Here is a 27,475-nt window from a genome sequence, read left to right as displayed (position 1 = left end):
CACTTATAAATAGTGCTACAATGAATACAGGGGTGCCTATTTCCTTTCATATCATTATTTTTTCAGGTAGATAACTGAAGAGTGAATTTGCTAGATAATATGGTAGATCTATTTTTAATGTTTTGAGGAATCTCTAACGTTTTTTCGTAATCTGTTCCAGTTTATAGGCCCTCTAACAGTTCATGAGGCTTCCTTTTTCTCTACATACTCACACATGTTACTGGTCTTTTTTAAAATTTTGTAAAGATTTATTTTATCTATATTTGCATACAAGAACTGGAGTCTAGGCCAGAGATGTGCGGGTAAGAGGATTCACCAGGGACAGAGTGGGGAGTAGAACAGGCAAATGTACTGAAATACACTGCTGAGGGCAGCAGCAGGTGGGACAGAAGAGGTCTGCTGCATCATGTGAGTAACTCCCTGCCTGGGAATTGAACTTTGGCCACACTGTCTGGAGATAGCTTGATAGCACTGACTCTTTAACCCCTGCACCATCAGGGAGGCCCATTTTTACTTGGTCTTTTTGACATGGACCATTCTCACAGGTGTCAGATGATAACTCATTCTGATTTTGATTTACATTTCCCTGACAATAGTGATGATGGTCGTTTTTCCATGTATCTGTTGGCCATCACATATCTTCTTTTGAAGAAGTGTCTATTTACCACTTCTGTCCCTTTTTTATTTTTTTTCTTTTTTCCCTTGTGTTTTGTGGGCAATATTAAATTTAGGTAAGCAGGTGTTCTTTTAGATTCATGGATCTATTTAGTATTTAGTCCCTTCTCTAGGTTTGGGAAAATTCCCTCATTTATTTCTTTGAGTATATTCTCTGTTCCCTTCTCTCTCTGGAATATACATTATTCTTATATTGTCTTTCCTCAGTGAGTCAAGAAATTCTCAGGGTTTCTTCATTTTATTTATTTGTACTTCTCTTTGTAGGTCACTGATTTGATCTTCCATTTGATCTAATCTACTTCCCTAACTTCCTCCAGAATATTTTATCTACTTTATTGATCTTTCAACATGCTGTATCTCTACTATTTTCTCATTAACATTTTAATTTCTATTTTCTTTTTACTAGGTTTATTTTAGGGCTTTCATTTTACTTTCTGTGTTACCTCTGTTCATTTTTTCTGTTTTCTTAAATTTTATTGAATTTCCTTATCATGCTGATTTCTACTGTTTCTGATAGGAAGAAAAGATCTTTTATGTCTTTGTGGTTGAACTCTGGAGATTTCTTTTATCTCTGGTGAAACGTTCCCTTGAGGTCTTAAGGTGCCATGTGCTATATTTTTCTATATCCCTATGTTGTATTTTTCTAGGTTTATTTTTTTGTTTAAGTGTCCTAATGGTACAGAGCTTCTGTGTTTCCAGCAGATGGAACTGTATATAAGGAGAACCTATTTTCATCTACTGAATCACGGGTTGGGGGGTGTACCTGGAGGGGTCCAGTCATTGGAGAAAGTGGTATGTGGAGGTGGCTTACATGTGTGGCACTGCTTATAGCCCTCCTTTCTGGTTTCCAGTCTCTGGCTGGTCTTTCAGTGCTTCTTCACAGGATCAGCTCAGGTCCCTAGAAAGTGTGAGAGCAGCTCTTCTTTCTGGGCTGTCTTCTTTCCTGGGGATCCTATCTTCCAACTCTCCCCAGAATCTCTGCATATACATACCTACCTACAGTCAACCTACCTACAGCCCCACACCAACCAGTTCTCCCCTCCCAAGGGCTACCAGAAACACATGGAATTGTAGGCTTGTACCATCAGTTTCTACTCCATCCACAATATTTTTCCATCCACCTGCAATATATTTCTTGTCCCTTCTGCTGTCATCAGTGTCAGTTTACCATGTCCAGGAGGGAATTTAATTTCACCCCAAATCACAAGATCCTCTAAGTCTACTGGTCTCTACACCACCTTTGTTTATCTGCCCAGGAGTGAAATTCTGATATCATTTTCCCCTAGCTCTCTTGAAAAATTATATATAAAATTATATATATATATATATATATATATATATATATAGTGGATACATAAAAGATAGAACCCCCCAATGAAACAATATACTTTTGTTCCATAGTCAAAGAATACACATGACTTTAACAGTAAGCTGAAAAAATATTTTCTCTATTCCCTGTTGGGTAAAAACTTCAACAAAGCTTAATTACCATCTGAGTTCAGAAATGTTTGCTATAGCTTGAATTATTAATTTCCTTGCTTTCAAGTATATATATATATTTTTTTTTTCGTTTTGATAAACACAGCAAGTGAAAATTATTCCTCAGAATGGAAAGAAATGGTAGTATAGTTCAGGCCATTTCTTCTGATCTGTGAGCACCCATGATAATCTATAAGGAGGTGTTAAATATTTATTTCAACCATCAACATTTTAGAGGAATTTTATTTATCTCATTCCTTAATAATCTCTACATAACATATACAACATATACAAACCTGGAGGTCCTTAGACTGGTAGCCTAGTCTGTCACATTAGCCATAATTTTCACCTTTGTACTTTAACTGCCAATGCAATTTTAATTTTATTTTATTGTATGTCTCCAAGTAATTAAAATCTCCTTATTTTTAATGTTAGAGTAATGTCTTCTGAGATAAAACACCTTAAAATGCTAGAAGTAGGGAATGACCCTGATATTTACACTGCCAATTTAATTGCTAGTGATGTCCAGTTCTTTGTAACATGCTGCTCATCTAGATCTAAGTAGATATTCATTCTTCCTGTGTTTCCAACTTGTAGGGATAAATGGCAGCAAAACTGTGATTACCTAAAAAATTTTTGTCCCCTTTTTAAAAATAATTTATTTATTTTTGCATAGAAGAACTGGAGTGTAGGCCAGAGATGCAGGGTGTGAGAGGATTCACCAGAGACAGAGTAGGGAGAACAGTGGATCTACTAAAATACACTGCTGAGGGGAGCAGTGGCTGAGACAGGAGAGATCTGCTGTGCCATGTGGGTTAGCTCCCTGGCCAGGGATCAAACTCAGAGTGGCTGGTGATAGCTTGATAGAGCTGAGACTTTAACCCCTGTGCCACCAGGGAGGCCCACTGTGCACATTTTTATGCCTACATATGTTGCCTAGAAAGATTGTGATGCAAACCAGCTAACTTTGGATGGAATCAGTTTTCTGATGCATTTGCTTTCCTCCTCTTACAGGTGAAAACATGTGCCGAGTAAATAATGGGGGCTGTAGCACCCTGTGCTTGGCCATCCCAGGAGGCCGAGTGTGTGCTTGTGCAGATAATCAACTTTTGGATGAAAATGGAACAACTTGCACTTGTAAGCTTCTTTTCTTGTTACACACATTGCTTTTATGTGTTTTTTGAACATCAGAAGCAGATGAAATAAATGGAAAGAGAAAATTTTATAATTCTTTTTGACTACAAATAATTAGCTAATTAATATACAAATGAATAATCATGGTGAACTTTAACAGAGTATTATGGCACTGCTGTAAGTAGTTTAGTAATCAATATATAAGTCAGTATATGCCACAATCATAATGAGATATTTAGGGAATCTCTCTATTAGCATCTAAAAAATGTGCATTTGTTGGTACCATGGGTGGTAGGTTTATGCATTGTATTTTCCTCAAATTATTACACATAACTCGATAAGCTCAGTTATCTATAATTGGTGGTATAGAGCGGGAAGGCAAAAAAGAGTCTTCTCATGCATTTCTAGTCTTTATCAAAATGGTAAATTAACTGGATTTATTGACCTGGATTTAAGATACTTTATTAATTTTTTATGACTTTTCCCATTTACTGCTTCATGGCATTTCAATTGACCCTTTGAAACAGTACTTTTAAACACATGTCCTTTAAGCACAACAATAGCTATAAGGCTATACATATATAGATATTACATGAATGTTTCTGGAATAACTCATTCTTGAAATGTTAGCCATGATTCTCCATGGAAATGGAGGTAATAGAATGCATCTATATATAGAAGGAAATTTATTGTAAGTAATCGATATATGCAATTATATAAGATTTCAAGTCCCATGATCTGCAGAGAACAATTCTGAGACTCAGGAGAGCCCATGGTGTACTCCCAAATTGAATACAAACAGGCCTAGACACAGGTTGGGCCAGTGATTTTGTATGAGATAGAAGACAAGGGAAACACCCAATGTTTATTTCAATGTAATTAGGTGGGAAGACTTATTTTTACTTACAGAAGCCTTGATTGCTTTACTCTGATCTTCAATTGATTAGATGTGTTGCACTCTTATTAGCAATCTGAACTACTTAGTCTACCAATTCAAATGTTAGTCACGTAAAACCATCACATAAATGTATACAGAATAATATTTGATGAAATAAGTAGGCATTTTATGGCCCAGTCAAATTGACATAAAATTTACCATCTAACAATTGTGTTTTTTTAAGATTTATTTATTTATGCATACAAGAAATGGGGTACAGGCCAGAGGTGCGGGGGGGGTGTGTGTGAGAGGATTCACCAGAGATAGAGTGGGGAACAGAACAGGCAAATTGACTGAAATATACTGCTGAGGGGAGCAGTGGGCAACACAGGAGAGTTCTGCTGTGCCATGTGGGTTACCTCTCTGGCTGGCGATCAGTCTCAGTCCTGCAGTGGCTAAGGATAGCTTCATAGTGCTGTGACTTAACCCCTTGCACCACTAGGGAGGCCACATCTAAAAATTGTTAAATAAATATTTCTTATAGTTTTCATCAGTTATGTTGTTCATCTATGGGGAGGGAAAAGGAGAAACATTGTATCAAAGAAGACTTCAGCTTATCAGTACTGTCATATTTCTTCTGAAAAAGATAGATAAGAGGTTTTTTACTAACATGTGAGAAATATAAAACTAATTTAAAAATAAAAACCCCACTTCCAATGCTCCTACCAACAATAAACCACTAGACTATTTTTTATATTAATATATTTTTTTATTTTTTACATCATTGTTCATTTTTAAACAATATTTGCTTCCCCCCAACCCCTCAGGTGTGGTCCCCATAGAGCTTCCTTCTCCAATGCCCCCGTGCACCATCACCTCAGGCCCCTGTGCTCCTCCCTCCCTCCCACTGATCCTTCTCCCTCCTCCTCCCCTGCGGTATGTCTCTGATTCATAATTGCCCGTTTTTGCTTCATTATGTTTTATACTGATGGAGTACCTTACAATTATAAATATTTGTAGGTTATGATTTCCAGGATACCCTTTATAATAATCCTAGGTAACATTTATTTAATTTTTATATTGGATGTAACTTTTTTTTAATTTAATTTATTTTTTTAAGATTTATTTATTTATTTATTTATACAAGCACTGGGTACAGTCAGAAGCACAGGAAGGTGAGAGAATTCACCAGAGCCAGAGCGGGGAACAGAACAGGCAGACAGATGAAATACACTGCTGAGGGGAGCAGCGGGCGGCAGGAGAGGTCTGCGCTCCATGCAGGACCCTCCTCCAGTGGCCAGGGAGCAGCCAGGGATCCAATCTGTGTTGGAGAGGCTGTGGGCAGCTTCGCAACCCAGCGCTCAACTGCTGCGCCACTGGGGAGGCCCGGATGTAACATTTTTTATTATAAGTTCATGATTCTCATTAGCCCTTTAAATAAATATATAAGAAATGTACAATTAATATCCAATTTATGATGTAGTAATTGGACTTATGGGTTAAAAGTTTACAAAATTTACAAGTTAGTTTTTTTAATTTTAATTGTGTGAATCATGATTATCTGGATCATTGACTTGCAAATTGTTTTTTCTGTTTCTTCATTCTTATGCACCATTAAAAATATGTAGGTCCTTTATTCATTGACATATCTATACCTATGGGTGGATATTGATACGGAAGAGAGTTCTTATCATTGGATGACTATGGATAAATAAAAAGTAGATGACTTTTGATTTGTAAGGAAATACTACATACAGTGTTTTTCATATTGTTGACGTTAGAATTTATGTTATGAAGTGTATACACATGTGATTATATACCTGGGGAGAATCACAGAAAATATTTCTGAGATTATTGGTATCTTTCTAATATATATTATATAATTCATTGATGAGGAAATCCCAATGCAATAAAAAGGGTTAGAAAATTAATTTAAATATACTTGTTATATTGAAGAATGTTAAATCAATGAAAACAAGGGAGTAATTATTTGAGAATTTATTGTTGCATTTGGTGTTAAAATTTCTATATCTTTTAATAGTGTCTGGAACTTTCCTAGGTTCCTTTCCAAATCAATGAGATTTAATGGGAAAATCAGAAGCAACGATACAGTAACTGATTTCTTGCTAAGAACTCAATTATTATATAAATTATTCCAGTTTCTATTCATTTACTGGTAAAGGTCTTTTAATTATATGTCAGCCTGCATTTGTAGACCAGGAAATTAGTGTAGTGAAGAAAGACTACAGATAGAGTTCATGGTTGACAATTATAATGTAAAACATATCGATGTATCACTAACCTCTCAGTAATGCTGAATCCTCTGGATTTCTGATTCAGTTCAGGCTAGATTAGTCATATGAGCTGTCTTAACTTAATTAACTATAATCTAAGATAACAAACAAAAGAAGAAAATATGTGTTGTAACTATTTAGATGTGATTGCCCTGCTTTCAGTCACTCTTATCAAATTTATATCAAATGAATAAAAAACCCATTGGCAGATGGTCCAGCCAAAATTAAACACCAACAGTTGTTTCTCAATAAACTTGAGCATATAACTATGCCAGAAGAGCCATGCACCCAGCAGAAAACAATTGGCATGCTCCATGATTAATTAAAGATGAATTCTAATGCCATGCCTGGAAGGAATGGAGAATGAGATTAGGTTGAACTCTTTGTCCTTGTGAATTTTGTGTGTCATGGTAAAATTATCTCACAATTTAAATGAGTTTGGTATAACACAGTAACTTACAACTTATTGTCTAGACAAGCATATATAATATCAACTGGCTATCATGTAATTTTAAATTTATCTTAGTGTCTTTGTGAGAGAAAATCACAACGTACAAAATTAATAAATGAGGATGTGTATAATTCCAAGAGGAAAGTTCAGTTCTAAAATAATGATAGTCACTATTTTTTGAAACAGCAGGATAATTGTGTCTAGAGTAAGGAAACAGTAATTCCCTAAATGTTCTTTAGTGGCCTGAAAGAAAAAACAGAACTTTCCAAAATGCCTCGTTCTCAAGAGAGCAACTTAAACACTGCAAAAATATTGTTCATCCAAGGGTAGCCTTGCGCAATTATATGTCAATGGTACTCTGTGACCTTTTCACCTTGCAGAACACCAGATATATTCCTCTGTCAAAAACAGTGCTCCACTATGGTTGAGCCATTTATCTGTTTGGTGGTGACAAGCTTTATGTTCTAGGATATATGCAATCTAATGTGTAGTAAAAAGTTTAAGGCAGTAAAAAGTTTAGAAGCTCCATTCAGATGAATATTTATGGCCTTCTGTGCATAGGAATTCACAGAAGATTATGTACCACTTAGGTTGGCTGCTCAGAAGACCACTCTATCTAATGAAAGGTCATCCTACTATGATCTAGAGGAGAAATTCAAAACCCATGACAAGCATTTTTCACAATGCTTTCCTATAAACAAACATATATAAAGATACCCAATAAAGCACAACTTCAGGTTTTCTTTTAGGTTCTTCTCTCTCCTTTCTCAAATAAAGATATTGCAAGACATTCTATAATCTCAAAATTCAAACAATGTTATTAAACAAATAAACATGTTCAAATGTGAGACATCTAGACAATGAGAAAACATTATCACTGTGACTAATGTCCTTTTGATTGAGTTATTATAATTTTGATACAGTCAACAGCACCACACCTATTTAGAGAGGAGATAAGGTTTAATTTAGAAAGATTAACACACTGGGATTGAAAAGAATAAAAGCAAAATTAGAAACACAGGCACTTGTGCATGGGTACCACAGCTTATTAAGCCAAGGTCAGGAACATATGTATGAGTCAATGACAAGGCTGTGATCCAAATCTGAAATTATTCAAAACTAAAATATAAGATACTTTATTAGTAGGGAATATTCCTTTACTTTATTATGATCTAGAAATTAATTCCAGCAACCATCTACCTTTATTTACCAGGAAAAATCATTAATTCTAGATTGCATATTTCCCTTTATCGCATATTGAATGTCTCGTGTAGGCTTTCTAATTTCAGTGCTCTAACAGCAGGTATCAGACAATGAATGAGAACGCGCAGTTCCTTGCCAGACTTGTCATGATTCATGTCATTTTGTTTTTGATTTGGGCAAAATTAAAGGATTATTTATTACTTTGTCAGTTGTCTTACTTTTGAGATCATGTTGTAATTTTTTACTGCATGTTTCCCTGGCTACAGAATTGCAGATTCTATGCCAGTTTTCAAATTCACAGTGCAAAGCACACCTAATAATGGTTAATATACTGAAAGCAATTTCTTGCTGTGTCTGAACACTCAAATGCTATATAGGTTCAGCCACATGAAGCTTTGGGACAAAGAAACATATATGGAATTTTCCTATATGTTCACTTTTTGCTTCTGTAGGAGAGATATATCACTCTGTTTTCTTCCTAGCTACCTTTTTATCAGTAAAATAAACTGACTTCATTTACATTCTTAAGTGATGGGAGAAGAGAATTAACTGTTAAACCAGTTGAAATGATACTGTTTTCCTAAAGTATTTATAGCATCCACAGATATGGAGTTTTACACAATACTAATGATTATAATACAGATTTATCAATCTGTTCATTCCAATCAATCAGGAAACACATATTTTGAACATCTATTCAGTTGCCCGGTTCATTTCTAGGGATTTTTACTGTTCTGTATGTAACATTGCCTTCCCTACAGTCAAGAATCTCAAGTGGAAACATTAGATATGCAAAAATGAATTAAAAATAACTTCTTTATAGAGATTTGTGCAAGATATAAAAAGCATTAACTTAACTTGTTATGTGTTATTTGCTCTCTTCTCTAATTCCAACTACAGTTTTTCATCATCTGGTTGATATCATAAGAATTGTTTCCACAGCTCTGAAGCTCTGTCTGGCTATGAGCTGCTGTCCTGTGATAGATGACTTTGTTACCCAATTCCAGAGATAAGTCAATGCTGGGGAAAAGAGCATGGTTTTTGAATGTCTAAACCATCAGCTTACCCAGATTATCACCTCACATATTTTTTCTTGATAATGGGGTATTTTTAGCTCAAAAATTACCTAGCTGATATCACTATGATTATCAGCATTGATAATGTGATTTCTCTGTGATGTAACTTTTGCTTAGATCTGGATTGGGGCGAGAAAAAAACTTAAGATGCTGTTATGCTCTGAAAGATTTTGGAAATAAAATCCCATTTTAAAAAAAAAAGCCTCTACTATTATTGCAAAAAATATAATGCATCTTAAGTTTAGTTATGGTTAAGTTATTGGTCCACCGTTAAAACTGTTCTTGAAGAAAAACATAAGACTAACAATCTCTGGGTGAGACACAAAGGATTTTATTACTGATGGCACAGCAGGCAGCTTAAGTTTCATCTCTACACTGATTCTCCTTGTCCCACATTCCCAAATAAAATGGGGGCAACACATAGACAGATCCAAGTTAATGCAATATACACAGTGAGTTTGTATCCCAACCAAAACATTCTGAGTTTAGGAGTCAATTAGAAATCTGCCCAGCCTTTCCCCTAGAGGTTTTATTCTTGCCAAGAAAAAAATTTCCCCTCTGTTCTAGCAGGCAATGCTATCTCTATTTTACACATCTGTAAGTTATACATAGTCAAGAACAAAATCTGATACAAGATGTGTAGAAACAGATAAATGCCTCTCTTCCAAAAAACTGTAGGACTTAGAAGAATTGCACACAATTTTTAAAAAGTAAAGATATTTGTATATGTTTAATTATACTTTGTTTATAGTTACAGGCCATGCTTAATTGCTGCTACATGTAATATTTGTCTACATTAGTGTCATTGACATAGATCAATATCAGAAGCAGTATACAAAAAAAGATAAAATTATATGAAGTGGTTAACAACACTGGTTTTCAAGTAATAGTAGTAAGCTGCTATGAAAAATGAAAATGAAACTTCATACATTGTTATCTTATTTTGAAAATTGCTATTTTCATATTTATATATTTTAAAATAACCAACTATAAACATATATTTTAAATCATGTTTAAAGCATGCTTAAAATGCTACCTGCTAGCAATAATCTATAATGATCAAAATATCACTTGACAATCATTTGATCTTATCTTTAAATTGCTTATTTTCAAGAATATATAATTCAAAATATATAAGTTTATTGGTATTTTGACTTCCTTTAGATGTCTTATTATTCTTCAATATAAAAGTTGTTGTTCAAAAGCAACTATAAATGAATAAATGTACTTGATCATTCTTTAAGATTGGGAGTTGGAATGTTTAATCAAATGACCCTGTGATCGATGGTCAAGATTTTTAAATTGGTATATTATTAGAAAATAAATTATTGAGGATTTTGAATCCTCAAGCTCTGAAAAAACAGAATTGACTATGTCTTTAACATCAACTAGCAAAAATCTAAAGCCAAACTTAAAGGAGGGAAGGAAGCTGATAATCGATATATCTCAAGTAAGGCTTATTCGATGTCTGTTTGAAAAAAAAAAAAAAGAAAAAGAAAACCTCTTGGAGACTGTTGAATGCTAAGCTGAGTAATAATAGAGTAGAATTAATCAAACTGTTCTTTAAGTGCTCAATTGAAGCAAGGCATCCAAAGATTCAAAAGGCCTTATTATGCAGTTGACCAGACTTGAAACAAATTAAGGAAATATTCACATTATCAGTGATCAATTTTAGAGATATTTTTGCAAAATTTTTGATTGTAGAGATGGTCAGACATATGCCAAAACTCACTTCCCCGCTTCATTTTCATTCTCATCCACACTCTCATTTGCTTAATCCTAGGTTTGAATAGGAGACAGTCTTTCTGTTTTGTTTTTATATTTTGGTCATCTATTTTTTGGGGATTTGTTATACCTACCTATAGATATAGACATGGATCAGTATCATTAATACATTTATATATTTACAATATTTGTTACTTTCAAGTGATCTTATAGAAATGAGATTATTAGAGAATTTGCTGTTTCAGTACTTTGTTATTGAGACAGATTAAACAGGAAGGACAAATTACTGTCAATCCCAGAAACAAAGATGGCTTATGTAATAGGGGACAGAAGAAACATAGGATTATCTTTTTTCTACTTGAATATTTCATTCACCAAGCTGATTAATTTTCACCATAACATATAAAATAAGAATCTCCATTCACACTGGGCAGCTTTTTCGTTGTTTTTGTTTTGTTTGTTTGTTTTTTGTTTTTTGTTTTTTTTTCCCCAGCCCACAAACCCACATCCCTTGTTCCTTGTGAAGTAGCTCTTTGAAACAGATTCTCTGCAGTTATGGGTCAAAGGACACATTCCTTCTTCAATTCTTTTAAGCAAGGATTAAGGGAGTGTCATATTTTCTAGAAGTATCACATATGTTTTCTCAATATCCTTTATTACTGGAGCATATATAAGTTTTGTGACAGCTCATCAGTCTAAGCCAGTTATCTAAAATAAAGTTCTAAGCCATTCAAACTAAGATGGAAATATTGGATTTTGTTTCTTCTAGCAAGTAAGTATTAGATCATTTGAACTGTAGATAATCGCAGTTCATGAAACAAAATAATTTCCTTTATACATGATCACTTATTCCCTTCTCTTTACAGATCTAGTGTACTAAATCCTTTGTAAGAGAATAAAATAATAGTAATACTGTGATTTGTGAATAAATCTCAATTAACTGAATTCCTAACATTCAATTAAAGAACATGGTGTATCCATATGTATATATCTCCCTGCTTAGCTTGAGGATATAAGAAGAGATAGTTTTGATCAACATAATACTTCCTTAAATAATTAACTGTACATTAATTTCCCCCAAATGCAGAACAGCAAAGTAAATAGAGCCACCTATGCTGTGTGCACATTACATTATCTTTTCAGTTTGATTAATTTTTTGTCAAGTTGGGTGATATAAGTCTTTCTATGTCTCCATAGGTTACTCTAATAATCAACTAAAATTATAAATAAAAGTCCTTTAAATGATGAAACAACAAGCACCATTAAAAATATGGTACTATATTATTTTTATAATTTTAGTGGCAGTATAAGATAATTTTTAAATTTTTAGAATAATTATTGGCAGAAAAACTTAAAATTCTCTTTTTCAGAGATATTTGTCTCTACAGTGATAGATGTTTCATTTTCTATAAAATGCTAGAAGTTAATACCTTGTTATTATAACAAAATTCACACTTTAACTGAATGTGGCTAATGTTGTTCATATACCTGGATTTTGTTTTTAACCTTAGTTAATCCTGGAGAAATATTACCTCGCATATGTAAAGCTGATGAATTTCGCTGCAGAAACAGACACTGTATCCAAGCACGGTGGAAATGTGATGGTGATGATGACTGTCTGGATGGAAGTGATGAAGATTCCGTGAATTGCTGTATGTTTTCCTTCAAGTAATCTTATATCTTCATGACCTTGAGTGTGTGAACTATCCAAGCAGGTTGTGAAAATCTGAAAATATCTTTGATGCAGAATGAACTGTTTTGTTTTGTTTTGTTTTTTATTCTCAGTATAAAAATTAGACCTTACGTTACCTACTTTATATAGCTTTAAAGCACTATTATTTTTCTTCCTTCCTCATATTTAATATTATCAATTTGTTTGCTCCAAAAATCTTCTCCTTTTCCTATTTTGTCCTTTGTGCCCCCATTCTATTGTCAACGATTGCTCTACCAGACTCCTTTGGATCTCTGAATTTAAAGATTTAGAAAATCAGTTTAAGGCCCCTTAAGATAGGACTACTCATACAGAAGGGCACGATCCACTCCATTGCTCCTTGGCAACAGGGCCTTGAAGAAGATCCAGGAAAAGAGTTGTGAGTTTGGAACCTAACTTCACTAACTCAGTACATGGTCTAAATCACATATGGGGCACTCAGATAAAAAACTAAAGGTTTGACTTTTCCCTTTTTGGTTTTTATTTAATTTTTTGTAATTTGCTACCATAGGAATAGTTTCACATGCCTGGTAGTGATAAGGATATGTCCCACATATGTAAAAGAAAAACACTTTCAAAAACACACTAAATATTACTTTGAGAATGTATGTCATTAGTCACTAACTAAATGGTATTGAGATGTGTAAAAATATTTTATATAGAGATATGTATTTGACATATTTCTTCTATCAGTTGATTTGACCTAGATACATTATTTGTAACAGAAATGCTTTTTTTCAATTAATGAAATATTGCAGGTTAAAGTAACTGAACTAATTGAGAGTTAATTGACAATCCTCCATTTTACTTTCTTTCTTTTTAAATCAAGAATATAAACATAAAGTTCCACTGTTCAGAATTGACAAAATTGAACTAGTCATAACTACCATGCAACTAGCTGTGTTTTGGGACAAAATTCCAGAATGTAAACCTAAAAAATAATTTAAAGTTGTGCTTAAATACAAAATGCAATAGTTGTAATTAATACATAGATGCAATACTACTTTCTCATCAACATGATGTACTTCTTATTTTCAACCCCAGAACATCTGTGCCATATAATGTACAACTGTATGTTAAATATCAAGTAATAAATTGATACAACTAGCTACAACTTTTGCAGAAAGAGGAACACTTCATCTTAGAGTAAAAGGAATGTGTTATTATAACAAAAAATTTTGCACAAATAATGTATTATATAGGTATCATATTAATTGCTTCATTTCTCTAATTCACAATATTTATTCATGGTTTTAATGCATGCTTCCTATATATCACCTTGCTCTGTAGTAGCAGAGAGTCTATGCTCAACACAAAAGTTTCATCGCAATATTTATCCATCATCCACTATGTCCATGTTTCTATCTCTGTGATTATTCTTGTCAGCAATCTACAAAGAAACTCAATTCCTCTATGAGCACAGGGGATATTTCATTTTGTAAGTTAATTGTAGTGTTGAATTTCCTAACCAGAATTTTTTTCTGGATTTTTTCATCATCTTCCCCCAAAACTACAGCATGAGTTTTTCCCATATTGTAGTTTTCTATTTGACTTAAAGTCCATATTCCAATCTATCAATATATCCTATTTCTTTTGCCACATAAATGATTTTTTTTTAAATTTTTACCTCTTGTCATTCTCCCCTGGCTAAAATAAGCTCCTAACCGAGATTAAGTCAGCAATTGCACTGCTATTATTCCAACCACAACTTCTCCCTTAATTAAAGTTCACTCCTCACACTACTTTCACAATGGTATTTTTTGAATAAAATCTAATTTTGTTATCAGTAGCTTCATGACCAACAAGATAAATTCCAAAGTCTGGTGACTCGCATGTAAAGTACTTCATGCCAAGTCTTATGCTTACCTTTTTTAGCCTTAAATGTCTATCATGTACCTTTTTATCTCCTTTATACTTATCAATTTGAGCGACACAGGTTGATTCTCTTAAAAATAAAAAAATAGCCTTTCCTCTTCTCTCCTCTGGGACACTTTACTATGTGTTCCCAGTCTAAGAAATTCACTGTAGTTTGCAAATACCTCCTCAGAGAGGGGTTTTTTGAACCCCCCAAAAATCTCCTCTGTAAAAGCAAATTGGATTTAAATAACTTCTATACATTTAAAATTGAAACCAAATTTCAATTATACACTTATTTATTATATCTAAAATAAGAATATCTTCATGAGGAGATCAACATTATCTTGCAGCATCTCTGTAGGCTGGGAATCTAGCACAACACCCAGAAGAAGGATGAATCAATAAGTAAAATGCAAAACTGAACATCTTTTTGCCAGCTTGTAGCAGTATAGTGTCTTCTTTAGACACTGCAGTGATTTTGAGCAACATTATATTTCTGAGGTCTCATGGTTAATATCCAGCACTACATAATTCATTTTACAGGATTATTTTAGATTTTAAGTACTCATAGGGTTTGACCTTGAATTCTATTATTCTACTTTCTCTGCTTTAACTTCTCAACTCCAAATCACAATACTATGGATAATACTTGTTCCTCCTTTTTGAACTCCCATTTACATCATTGATGAAAATTGCTAAGGTCCTTGATCAAGCTTTGCTGAAGTGCTCATGCATAATCTTGATACTTTAAAATGTTGACCCTCTAATATATTGTATGACTTTTATCCTCATGAGGAGCTACTTCTGCTAAAGTACCCAAAGTGAGCAGAAAATGTTAATCATGTTCAGATGCCAGAAAACATAGACTTTCCACTCAATTATTTTTCTCTATGTGAATAAAAACTTCTAAAATTATAAAAGCATTTATCATCCAAAGCTACTTTAAGGAATTAGTGTTCATAGAAACCAACTATAAATGCATACATTTTGCTATGCAACAGTAAAATAAAGTGCTTATTTTTCAAATTTTCAGTAAAGCTAATACCATATTTATTGTTATCATTCAGACGTACAGCTACCTGGCACAAGGAAAATTACTTTAAAAAGAATGTTGAAGTTGTGATACAAATACTGAAGAGTATGTCAGTTCAGTTAGGAATTTAGCCTCTAGAATGTAGAAGAAATAATCACAGAAGGTTAACTTAAAATGGCCCCCTGTTGTGCTTAGATATTGGAGGTTTAATCCTTAGCTGTGCACAGCTTCCCATATGAGGACTAGTCTTGTCCTCAGCATATTTTGTTGATGCATGTTTATTTGTTCCTACTAGGGGAGAAAACTCATGATGATAATTTTTGTTATTAAACTTATAAAGGATTTCCTATTTAACATCAACTCCAGGTCACAAGTGATACATTTTTCTTCTCTGTATTTTCCTTCCAGTCTCAAGAAACATTAGACAAAGCATAAAAAAAAATCAGATTTATTTAATATTTCAAAAACTATTTGAGTGGATGTGTGGTTTAAAAAAGAAGTATTTTTGATATGTATTATTAAATGATTTTGATACATACTTATTATATTCATATTAAATCTTGAGGTTAATGTTTAGTGTTTTGGTTAAAATTTTTAAAAATTGGGGCCTCCCTGGTGGCGCAAGGGGTTAAGCTCTGCACTATGAAGAAATCCACAACCTCTACAGCACGAGTTCTATCCCTGGCTGGCCAGGGAGAGACCCACATGGTGCAGCAGACCTCTTCTGACTTGCCCCCTGCTCCCTTCAGCAGTTGTATTTTCAGTCAATCTACTTGTTCTGTTACCCACTCTGTCTCTGGTGAATCCTCTCACCACCTGCATCTCTGTCCTGTACCCCAGCTCTTGTATGTATGTATATATACATCTTTAAAAAATTAAAAATTAAAAATTGCATTGATAGTTGTCCTAGGAATACATAAGCAACTTAATGATATAGTTGATTTTAGAAATATATAAAAATAAATGTATTCCCTTTTATTTGAGGTTTAGTTACTTGATATCTAAAATAGTAATATCAATGTATTCAATAAAATATAAGACAGAGAATGACACAAGTCATGCCCTTTATTTGCTGTAATATTATCAATACTCTAATTTACCATAACTGCATCTTCAAATAATTGATAATTTTATATGATTAAAGTTGTTTTTCCTTTTTCTCCCAACCCCGGACCCCAGTCAATCATAGCTGTCCTGAGGATCAGTTTAAATGCAAGAATAATCGTTGTATCCCCAAGAGATGGCTTTGTGATGGAGCTAATGATTGTGGGAGCAATGAAGATGAATCCAATCAAACTTGTGCAGGTAAAACTTTGCTTGGATAAGTGCATGAAGTTAGTCTTCCTAAGATTGCAGGTCAGTGCTTTGAACTAAGCTGAACATTCCTAGTGCTGATGATCTGATTATTGCAGTAGTAAATTAATTCAGAGTTTGATGCCACAAAACTAGACTACAAATTATCTGTTATTTAATATTTGGCCATAACAGCCTTCCAAAGTAATTTGGCACTTTATCTATCCATATGGGTTGACTGTTGATGCACGTCTTTGACAAGACTTGTCCCTGCTAAATCTTACTTGGCAGAAGAGGTTGAGGTTTGTTAGCATGCTGTGATATAGTCTATCTCACAAGGAAGACTATTTTTTTACCTTGAAAAAAATATGTAATTTATGTATTTTTTTAGCTGCTGTAGAATGCCTCTGTGAATAGTTTCCTGTTCCTGACACATTTGTTTATATTGGGTAGGGTTTTTTCTTTTTCATGAAGTCCCAAGACTACTACACCTATTTATACTTCCATATAATCTATCCCATTGTAATAAATCTTTGAGTCCCTAGTGAGATTCTCATTGAATAGGAATATACAGCTTGTGGTACAGGTTGCAACAGATGCCAGAAAGGTCATTATTAGTCAGATAAGTGTTGAAAAATGATACTGACTCACAGCAGTGTACTGCGTTTCTTTAAATGATGAAGAAAAAATAGTACATTTGATGACTTTTATTGATATGATCAGTAAAACTTAATTCTTATCGTTATATAAGCACATCAAAATGTATCAGATACATCACCTTCTGCCTTTGCCAAAATAAACCTACTAAATAAAAAAAATAATTAAAATATATTAATTAAAACTAGTGATAACATTACAGGACCGATCTAGAGGTTGAAAGGCATGGCTGTCCTTTTGTTATGCCCTTGGGTTTCTTTTGGAAAGACTCAAACCTCTGTGCACCTCAATTCCATTGTAAAATTCTTTCAGCTCCCTAAAAATACAAATTGACTAAAAATTGTTTGCAAAGAGATTTTCACCATGTACAAAACACCAATGACAAGAACTGAACAGTTCCCACTTCAATCCTAACTTATATCTTATATTTATTTTTTCCCATAGTGACATATTTACTGAGGTCCCATGAACTATTCCTTTTTTCCTTGATTAAAAACTTGGTCTAATATTTTAGAGTAACTGATTATTTTTAGTATATTTTGTGTGTCTTACTGGCTGTTTCACAAAAGACATCCTAATAGAGAAGGACCTGTAAAGGTCATTTGCCCCTAAGCTCCTGTGTTTATTTTATATGTGAGACATGCAAGGAGGGACTTGCTTAAACTCACATCACTGGGAAAATTTTTGGGAAGCTCAATTCATGAGTTCATTTTCTGAGGTTTTTTTTTTTCCATTAGTTGGAAGTTTGGTTATGCTCAGTGTAACTTTGCCCAGGTTGCTATTACCACATGGCTGTTATTTAAGATGAAGCATCTTTCGATGCTAATATGATTATTGTTGTTTTAAGGTTATGGTTCAATTCAGAAACTATGCCTCATTACATCCTAAGCAGATGAAATATGTTTACATCTTAAATTAAAAAGCATTACTGACTCAATTTGGAATACCATATCTTCTTCATTTCTATCAAATTTTAAAGATGTGCTTTTTTCTACATGGTTTTTAAAGGGATATTTGAGATTGACTAGCTACAAAGAGTAGTAAAATTGTGAGTGCTCTACATAACAGTAAAAAAAAAAAAAAAATCAATCCTACCTAGTAAGGTTTCTAAGATACTTCAGTCCTGTAGTACACTAGGAAATAGAATATAACTTCTTTGCTCCTCAAGTGCCACTTGCAGTGATGCTGGCTGAAAAATGTCATTCAGTACTAGGCCTTCTTGTCAGTGTGTTGATGGTTGCTATTATGACCACTCTACATGCTGATGATTTGAATAAAGAGAAGAAAAATAAAAGTAAGTCTTAGTTTTAAAAACAAAGTATTTTTAATGACAATGTACTTCTTTTTTTCTGAAATAAGTAAATAGGTCATAGAGCTCATCATACTGGAAAATGATGGAAGATTAATTAGAAACTCTGTATGTATAACAATCTAAGGCTTGGGGTAAAAGGAAGGGAAGCTATATTCCTGTTCATGCTTTCACAAGTTGAGCAATTTTTACTAGAAAATGGCAGTCAAACTCCTTATAGATTATAAACCTTTTTACTGAATAATTTTAAATCACTACTTTTGACTAACATAGAAGATAAGATTCTATATGTGTGTTCATTCAAATCCTTAAGAGAGCCCAAAGCAAAGTGTGTTGATTTAATATGATTAAAAAGTTATGTATTTTTATATAACTATACTGCAAAGTGAGTTCACAATCCATGCTAAGACTAATGTAGATTTTAGAAACTATGTACTGCGTTCCTGCTCTGTGCAGTGGGTCCTTTAGATAAATAAATGAATCGATTGAAAATGTTAATGGAAAAAGACAACTCTGACCCCAAGACTTGAAACTAGGTACCATGAGATAGAAAATAATCTCCCCCACCTTCATCACAGCAAAAATTTTCTTGGTTTGCTGGCAAATGCTCTGCAAAATTCTTTTTTGTTAATTAAAAGTTGGATGAAATTTAATTCAGCCATATATTCATAAGCGTGTGCTAGCAAAAATTTTTAAATAATGAATTCATAGCTTCATTTATGGCCGTGTGAGGATTACTGAATATCTTGTCACTTAGCAGTCACTCTAATTGAAGGTCTAAACTTGTGAACTTTATAGAGAAGAGAAGCAATCTGGCATTGTCAAAAATAAAAATGTGCTTTAACATTTTATCTAATAGAGCAATATAATATTTTATTTAAATGTTATATTGTGTTTTTTTATGTTATCCCTAATGTTGTTCAAAGCCTTCTAAATATATCTTTTGTACATTCACTGAACCATCACAGCCAGAACATGCCAGGCAGACCAGTTTTCCTGTGGAAATGGGCGCTGCATTCCCAGAGCATGGCTGTGTGACCGGGAAGATGACTGTGGTGACGAGACAGATGAAATGGCATCTTGCGGTAAGTGTGAGTGAAGCATTCTGTTAGAAGATGTGTCAAGAGTCTTTCACTAGTCTCCTTTATTTATTTATTTATTTATTTTTAAAGATTTGTTTATTTATTTATACAAGCTCTGGGTACAGTCAGAAGTGCGGGAGGGTGAGAGAATTCACCAGAGCCAGAGCAGGGAGCAGAGTAGGCAGAAGGACCTAAGTACACTGCTGAGAGGCACAGCGAGAGGCAGGAGAGGTCTGTGCGCCATGTGGGACCCTCCTCTGGTGGCCGGGGAGCAGCCGGAGATCGAACCGGCGCTGCAGAGGCTGCTGGCAGCTTCGCAACCCAGAGCTCAACCGCTGCGCCACCGGGGAGGCCCTTCACTAATCTCTTTTAAAATGCTATTTATTTCTGGGCCTCCCCTGGTGGCGCAGGCGGTTGAGCGGTTGAGTTCCATGCTGTGAAGCTGTCTGGTTCGATCCCGGCTGGACAGTGAGGGTCCCACATGGCATGGCAGACCTTTCCTGTCGCGCCCGCTGCTCCCCTCAGCAGTGTATTTCATCAGTCTGCCTGTTCTGTTCCCCACTCTGTCCCTGGCGAATCCTCTCACCCTACTGCACATCTGGACTATACCCGGTTCTTGTAGAAATATATAAATAAATCTTTAAAAAAATAAAAGACTATATTATTTCTTTCTAAATCTTAAGTTCACAAGTCAGGAGGTCTGTTACTTTTTATTACTGCCTTTTGGGCCTGAGTGTATACACTCATGATGACTTCAGAATGTATCCCATGCTTGAGGCAGTAACCATATCCACTGCTAAAATAAATGGATCCAAACATTGCAAATTTTATTAGGAAGTGGTTATTACTAGACTAACAGAACATTCTGAAATGTTTATTATTAATCTTATGTCTACAATGATTAAATTTTTCAAACAGAATAGCTTCTTGAGTGACATTCAGAGTAAATGAGGACATGTTTCTTGTTGGCATGCATCTGTTATATTGTTGAAGCAAGATCAATTATGAACAGTGAAACACAGCAAGGGAGTGAACCAGGTTAAGACTGTGCATTATTTCAGGCATGCTTATGGATTTTCAAATTTACTTTGACAAATGATATTAGAAATTAGGGGAAAAGGGCCTCCCCCTGCTGGTGCAGCGGTTGAGCACTGGGCTGCGAAGTTGCCCACAGCCTCTGCAGTACTGGTTCAACCCCTGGGTCCCACATGTTGCAACAGACCTCTCCTGCCACCCCCATTACTCCCCTCAGCAGTGTATTTCATCAGTCTGCCTGTTCTGTTCCCCACTCTGGCTCTGGTGAATTCTCTCACCCTCCAGCGCTTATGATTGTACCCAATGCTTATATAAATAAATCAATAAATCTTTAAAAAGAAAAAAGAAATTAGGGGGAATATATATATATATATGTATATAAATACACACATACATATGTACGCACATGTGTCTAGCACATTTATTAGTATACAGTTGAATATATATTTTTAACATTTTGGCCCCATGTTACCATACTTATAGCAGTTAGAAAATAAGTTTGTTTTTAAACCTCTCAATTGAAGTGGTTCTATTTAAGGAATGCATTTTCTGTTTACCTAAACCTTTTATTTAAACGTTTTTTCTTGCACTGGACTATTAAGTCCCTGCAGATGTAGACATTTGAGCTGAGTTTTTAACATATGAATAAATTATAAAGTTGAGAGTACTATTAGAAGATAATGGTAGTGTTAAAGAATAAAAAGAATAGAGAATCATACAATAATAATTAATTATATATTTCATATATAGAATTTCAAATCATGTTCCAACAATGGGATTGAACAGTATATCATCTCTCCCAATATTTAGATCAATCATATAGTCCAAAAGAGTTGGATTTCCTTCTAAATGGTTCTGTATTTTAGGAAAACTTGATTTCTTCTCTGTTTTCAGCATCTTCATCCATAATATGCAAGAAATATAATGAGCAACCTGTAAACATTAAGAATAGAAAAACTGTGAAATCAGTCTCAATTCAGATAAGAAATGCTTTTAAAACAATCTAAGATAAGAAGGTAAATAAGGGCCTCCCTGGTGGGGCAAGGGTTAAGAAGCAACCTATGCAGCTATCTGCAGCCACTGACTGCAGCACGAGTTCGATTCCCCGCCAGCCACGGAGCAACCCACAGGGCGCAGCAGACCTCTCCTGACACATCCGCTGCTCCCCTCGCTGGTCAGTCTTCCTGTTCTATTCCCCACTCTGTCTCTGGTGAATCCTCTCACCTCCCCACACCTCTGGCCTGTACCCCAGCTCTTGTATTCATAAATAATAAATAAAAAAAAAAACTTACTAAGAGTACTTCAACTAGGTCTTTGCTCTGACTTAATAGCTTTACAATAAGACCTTTCATTTATTTTAGTTATAATTTATTTGAATTATAGCGAGGAACAAAAAAAATAAATTTCAATAATAATAAAAATAATCATACCAGCAAACTTACATACATTTCATGAGGAAAAGAAAGACTGGAGAGGATTCACGTGCATATTCCCTTAATGAATTTTTTTTTTAAATATTTATTTATTTATTTATACAAGCACTGGGTACAGTCAGAAGCGCTGGAGGGTGAGAGAATTCACCAGAGTCAGAGTGGGGAACAGAACAGGCAGACCGATGAAATACACTGCTGATGGGAGCAGTGGGCAGCAGGAGAGGTCTGTCACGCCATGTGGGACCCTTCCTGGCGGCCGGGGATCAAACTGGCGCTGCAGAGGCTGCGCGCAACTTTGCAGCCCAGCGTTCAACCGCTGTGGCACCAGGCGAGGTCCCCCCCTTAATGAATTTTTACAACAAATATATGAGAAAATATTACCCTCCACATTTTACAGAGAAGGGGAATGCAATTTAGAGATAGCTAACAACTTGCTTGAGATCACAAGCTTAATTAGTATCAGGACCTGTCAATGAATCACATTTGCATGAAACTAAAACTCACCATTTCAGGTTGACTTTGTGGGCCATGGGCAGATTGTACAATTTGGTCAGATAATGCCATTTTATATATCCACGAATACCTGTAGTGAGTTTTATCCATCTCTCTGTGTTAAATCTTTTAACATCTCCTGATGAGGAGGATATCTGGTCTAGCATTTGCTTCTTTTTGTTGTGTAAAAATTTCCACCGTGGTGCATATTGAGTTACCAAGTTCACTGGGAATGCAGAGTGGACAAAAAATACACATACAAAATTTCCATGATAAAGATACAATAGGTGTATATAACTTCAAGAACAAAATAATTAGGACATTAAGAACCTTGATGTTTAGTTACCTTTGTCTTAAATATTACATACCAAATTGTATTTTTTTTTTTTAGTAATGACTGTGTACTTGATAACCTATTTGTAAAATCCCTGAATATTTGTAAATGAGCTCTTGCAAGCTGGGACAATATGTCTCTAGTACTCCTCTAGTTAGGAACACATTGTAAAATGTAGATGCCAGATACTTTGATTTTGAACTATAACAAATTTGAATTGGTCATATTTCACTTTTCCCATTGTAACTGACCAAGTTTCCATAGGTTTAATCCACTGAAATAATCTGCTATCAATTTAGTTACACTTCAGCAGCATTAACAACTTCTGTAGTGTTTAATAACTGCAGTTTTACATTGAAAACTGTATTAAATTTTATATTCAGAAATATGAAAAGCATGATTATAAATATCTGCTATGGTAATTTGGAGCTGAAGTTACTGTAACTGTGGGTCAAATTTTCAGTGGAACTTGCTAATACCTATTTACAAAACTAATTCATTTTACTTGCATTTGAATTTACAGCAAGTTAATTGCACATTTTAGGTTGAGATTACATTTGGGCAAACACTTACATAATTGGGAAAGCCCTTGTGGATTCTTAATCTTTAAACAAATTTAACTTTTATAGTAGTTTTCACTTGTTGAAAGAATTTGTAAATTGAGCCACAAATAAGAGTGTATTAAAATTGTGAAGACTGTGTTAAAAGTCTACACTTTTAAATCTCATTTAGAATTGTCAATCTAATTTCAAAAATAAGAATTAGTATTTTTTCTCAACATTAGTTGTTAGCAGAAGAATCACATGTGAGACTTTAAATTTATTTGTACATATTTTACTCCAGATCAATTACATATGAATCTCTGGGAGTGGGGTCCAAGAATCAGCAATTATTTTTAATTAGTTTTAATTGAGGTAATATTTGGATACCCCCCCATCAGGTCAAGAATCAGTATTTTTAGTGCTCTTCAAGTAGTATAAAAATATACTCAGTCTGAGGACTATTAATTTAAGGTGGCAGTTCTCAAACTTGAACATATATCAGAATCTACTGAAGGATTTGTTTAAAAGAATACTGGTCCATAGTCTCAGGGTCTCTAATCCAACATTCTTACCCAAGAATATGCAATTTCTTACAAATTTCCAATTTATATTGATCTTCACATACTTGTTCAGAGACCAGTTTAGGAACCAATTACTAAAGGGAACCGCCATTTATACATGGTTTTATCTTAACAGACACTTATTGACATCAAGTGGTTATCTATGTGAAACTAATTTAAGATGGAAACAATTATTCAGATAAATGTTCTCCCCATCTCTAAATTACAGCATTGAATATACAAATATTTTAAATAATTTGGATTTTGTTCCTTGGATGAAAACAGATTAGTTATTTACTTAAACTCCAGTAGTCTTTGGGGTTGTACTTTCAAGTATCACAGCATAGATTATGTTAAAAAATATATTTCATGTAATTTTGTAATTTATCATTTGTTCAAAGGGCTTTACTTCAAAAGATACCTATAGTTGTTAACAGATTAAAATAAAATTCAATAGGGTATAAATAAAAATCCACTAACATTTGCAGTGTTAATATTGCTCCACTTAATTAATGTTAATCTTTGAAATCTATGAAGATAGAATTCTCTCTCATGCACTTGTAACTAAACTTGTAATTTCACCCCATATAGTCAAAAAACAAAAAGTGTCAAAGAGTGAATTGACAAGTATCAAACACAGATAGAAGAGAAAGTGAATAAACTACCAAAAAGAATCTCCCAGTTAAATTGAAGATATTTTTAACTTTTTAGATTAATAGAAAACCAAAGCTCCTGATGAAATATAATATTTTTTTCTTAAGAAAAAACTGCATATGTGTATAACAAGTTTATTAAAGGTTATTAACCTAGCAGAGTATTGACATGAAATATGATGACTGCCTAGCACTGCTTTCAATTGCCTTGCCACTCCTTAATAACATCTTGGCAGACACAATGATTCTGGTTACGTCAAGGTTCTATAAATTGATCCAACTCATTTTGAAACTCTAGTATTATGTCTTAGTCAAAGCTTTCTTCTTCGTCATTGCCTGCTGGATCTGACGTTCAAGGAACTTGGATGAGAGAAGAATGTGTTGTATTTTACTCTCTAATTCTCAGTTCTCTTCTAACCTTAACAATTCAGGCAGAGGGGACAGATGGAGGAAATTGGTAACAGCTTTTTAAGTAGGTCTCGTGGTAATCTTCTCTCTGCTTCTCTGAATATCACAGCTCTCTGACACATGACAAATGCAGCTCTCTTGAGAGGCTCTTCTGTGACATCCTCAGGAAGACCTGACCTAAGGTCTCAGTCCTTTTCAGAATTCCCCAAACTTCCTCTCTTTTCTCCATTCTTGCTGTCCCCTTTGTCAGAGTGCCCTCACATCTAAAATTCTTTCATCGTACAGTCCACATCAATGCCATCGTAGATGCTATATCTTATAGTGTTAAATTGCTAGAATCACTTTGCTTGGTGGCTACCCTCTTACTTCCTTACAAATCAATCACACCCACACAAAAGCTTTGCTTTCTCTTTGGAAACAATCCAAATGCCTAAAAATAAATGACTGGATCAAGAAGATGTTGTACATATACACCATGGAATATTACTCAGCATTCAAAAAAGATAAACACATGCAATTTGCAGCAACATGGATGGAGCTGGAAGGGATCATGCTCAGCGAAATAAGCCAGAAAGAAAAAAGAAAAATACCGGATGGTCTCACACATAGCTGGAATCTAGAAAACTTAAATAAGGGACCAGGAAAAAGAATAACTATAAGAAAGAAAATATCAAAATTGACAAACAACTATGAACCAGAGACATTCTATGGCGGGTGGCGGGCGGGGAAAGGAGGGCTTGGGGTCAAAATAAGGGGGTTGTAATTGTATGGGGAATATAAAAAATAAAATAAAGTAAACTTGCTAAAAAAAAAAGCTTTGCTTTCTTTTGTTAGGTACAACCTTACTGCTTTTTACTTTTGCTCTCTCAAATGTGAGCATATTGCTTTCCTGATAACCCATCTCTTGGATCTGCCACCACTACTTCTCTAGATACATGATAATATGATCAGTCTACCTTCTGCAGTTCTCTTTTATTATATACCTACACTTTTCTATTAATGAAGTGCATGGTATCTTGAATTTTCTAGTTTCTCCATTAGGTTGGTCCACTGGTTTCTGCATGAGGTTGACTTCAAGAGTATGCTTCTATCATAAGTAATGGTTTCAAGTAGTTGGGAGTTCTTAGGGTCTCCTTGCTCTCTGTGGCCCAGCACCATGATAAATAAAACAAACAAATAAGCCAACCTGTTCTTATATGTATTTGTATACTTACTAATCTCTCTCTGTCTGCTTCTTCAACCATCCTTTTCTATCTTCCTATCTCCTGTCAAAGTAGTCTAACCATTCACAAACACACATACATACACATGCACATTTATTAATTGCATAGACAGTTTGAAATAATACCAAAAAACACCCATTTTAGCTGCCTACATTATAAACCAGGAAATTGGAGCATTGAAAGTTGTGTGTCCAAAGATGCAGAATGAGCTTGGAGATGTGACCAGCATTGGAACTCAGACTTGTTCTCCCCTAGTTGTCTATTCCTGAGAATCACAGAGTTTGGTAGGTGACGGTAGATGGTATCTCATTTGACTCATCTATATAAAATGTCTAAAACTGCCCACAGAGAGGCCTACTCACGCCTTATTTGAATAATTTTGGAAACCAAAAATTGTCATTCTCCAAGGTAGTTTTTGCTGTTGAGCACTAATCAGTTTTCAGACTATTTTTTCTTCCTCCTGCTTTCCTAAAATGGTCTACCCACTTACACTTGTTCTTCCTCTGAAGCAACAAAGTCTGAATCTATACTAGTCCACAGGATGGCATTTTAGATAAGCAAGACCATCATTACTCCCACCTAACCCTTCTCTTTCTTTCACAAGTTAAACACACCACTTCCTTCAGTTATTCCTTACATGATATGTATGCAGAATCTTTCCTACCAATTGCTCTATTATGCATAAACTTGGATTTTTAATGACCTTTGTAAAATTAATGGTCTCAAATGGGACATTGATATTCAAGGGATATAAAGTTTCAGCTTTGAAACATGAAAATTCTAGAGAGCTGTTGCACAACAAAATGAATATAGTTAACAATACTGAACTATATACTTCAAAGTGGTAAATTTGATGATTTCACCACAATTAAAAAAAAATTCATGACCTAGAATTAAAGAGAACATAGTATCCCATGTGTGTCATTTTTGCAACAGATT

General features: G+C 34.3%; 1 protein-coding gene across 1 annotated transcript in view; it reads left to right on the top strand.

The window, feature by feature from the left end:
* LRP1B (LDL receptor related protein 1B) overlaps positions 1 to 27,475 on the top strand; it is a gene marked incomplete at its 3' end in the record, with an annotated part of 1,731,654 nt that overhangs the window by 1,073,068 nt on the left and 631,111 nt on the right. The window contains exons 15-18 of the mRNA XM_084254814.1: positions 3,169 to 3,291; positions 12,426 to 12,566; positions 16,695 to 16,820; positions 19,743 to 19,859. Of these exons, the coding sequence (XP_084110940.1) occupies positions 3,169 to 3,291; positions 12,426 to 12,566; positions 16,695 to 16,820; positions 19,743 to 19,859 (507 nt within the window). The remainder of the gene's footprint in view (positions 1 to 3,168; positions 3,292 to 12,425; positions 12,567 to 16,694; positions 16,821 to 19,742; positions 19,860 to 27,475) is intronic.

The sequence above is a fragment of the Talpa europaea genome (assembly GCF_964194135.1).
Source record: "Talpa europaea genome assembly, chromosome: 1".
NCBI classification, from domain to species: Eukaryota; Metazoa; Chordata; class Mammalia; order Eulipotyphla; family Talpidae; genus Talpa; species Talpa europaea.
The sequence above is the reverse complement of the archived record's forward strand: the minus strand, read 5'-3'. Positions and strand labels throughout refer to the sequence as shown.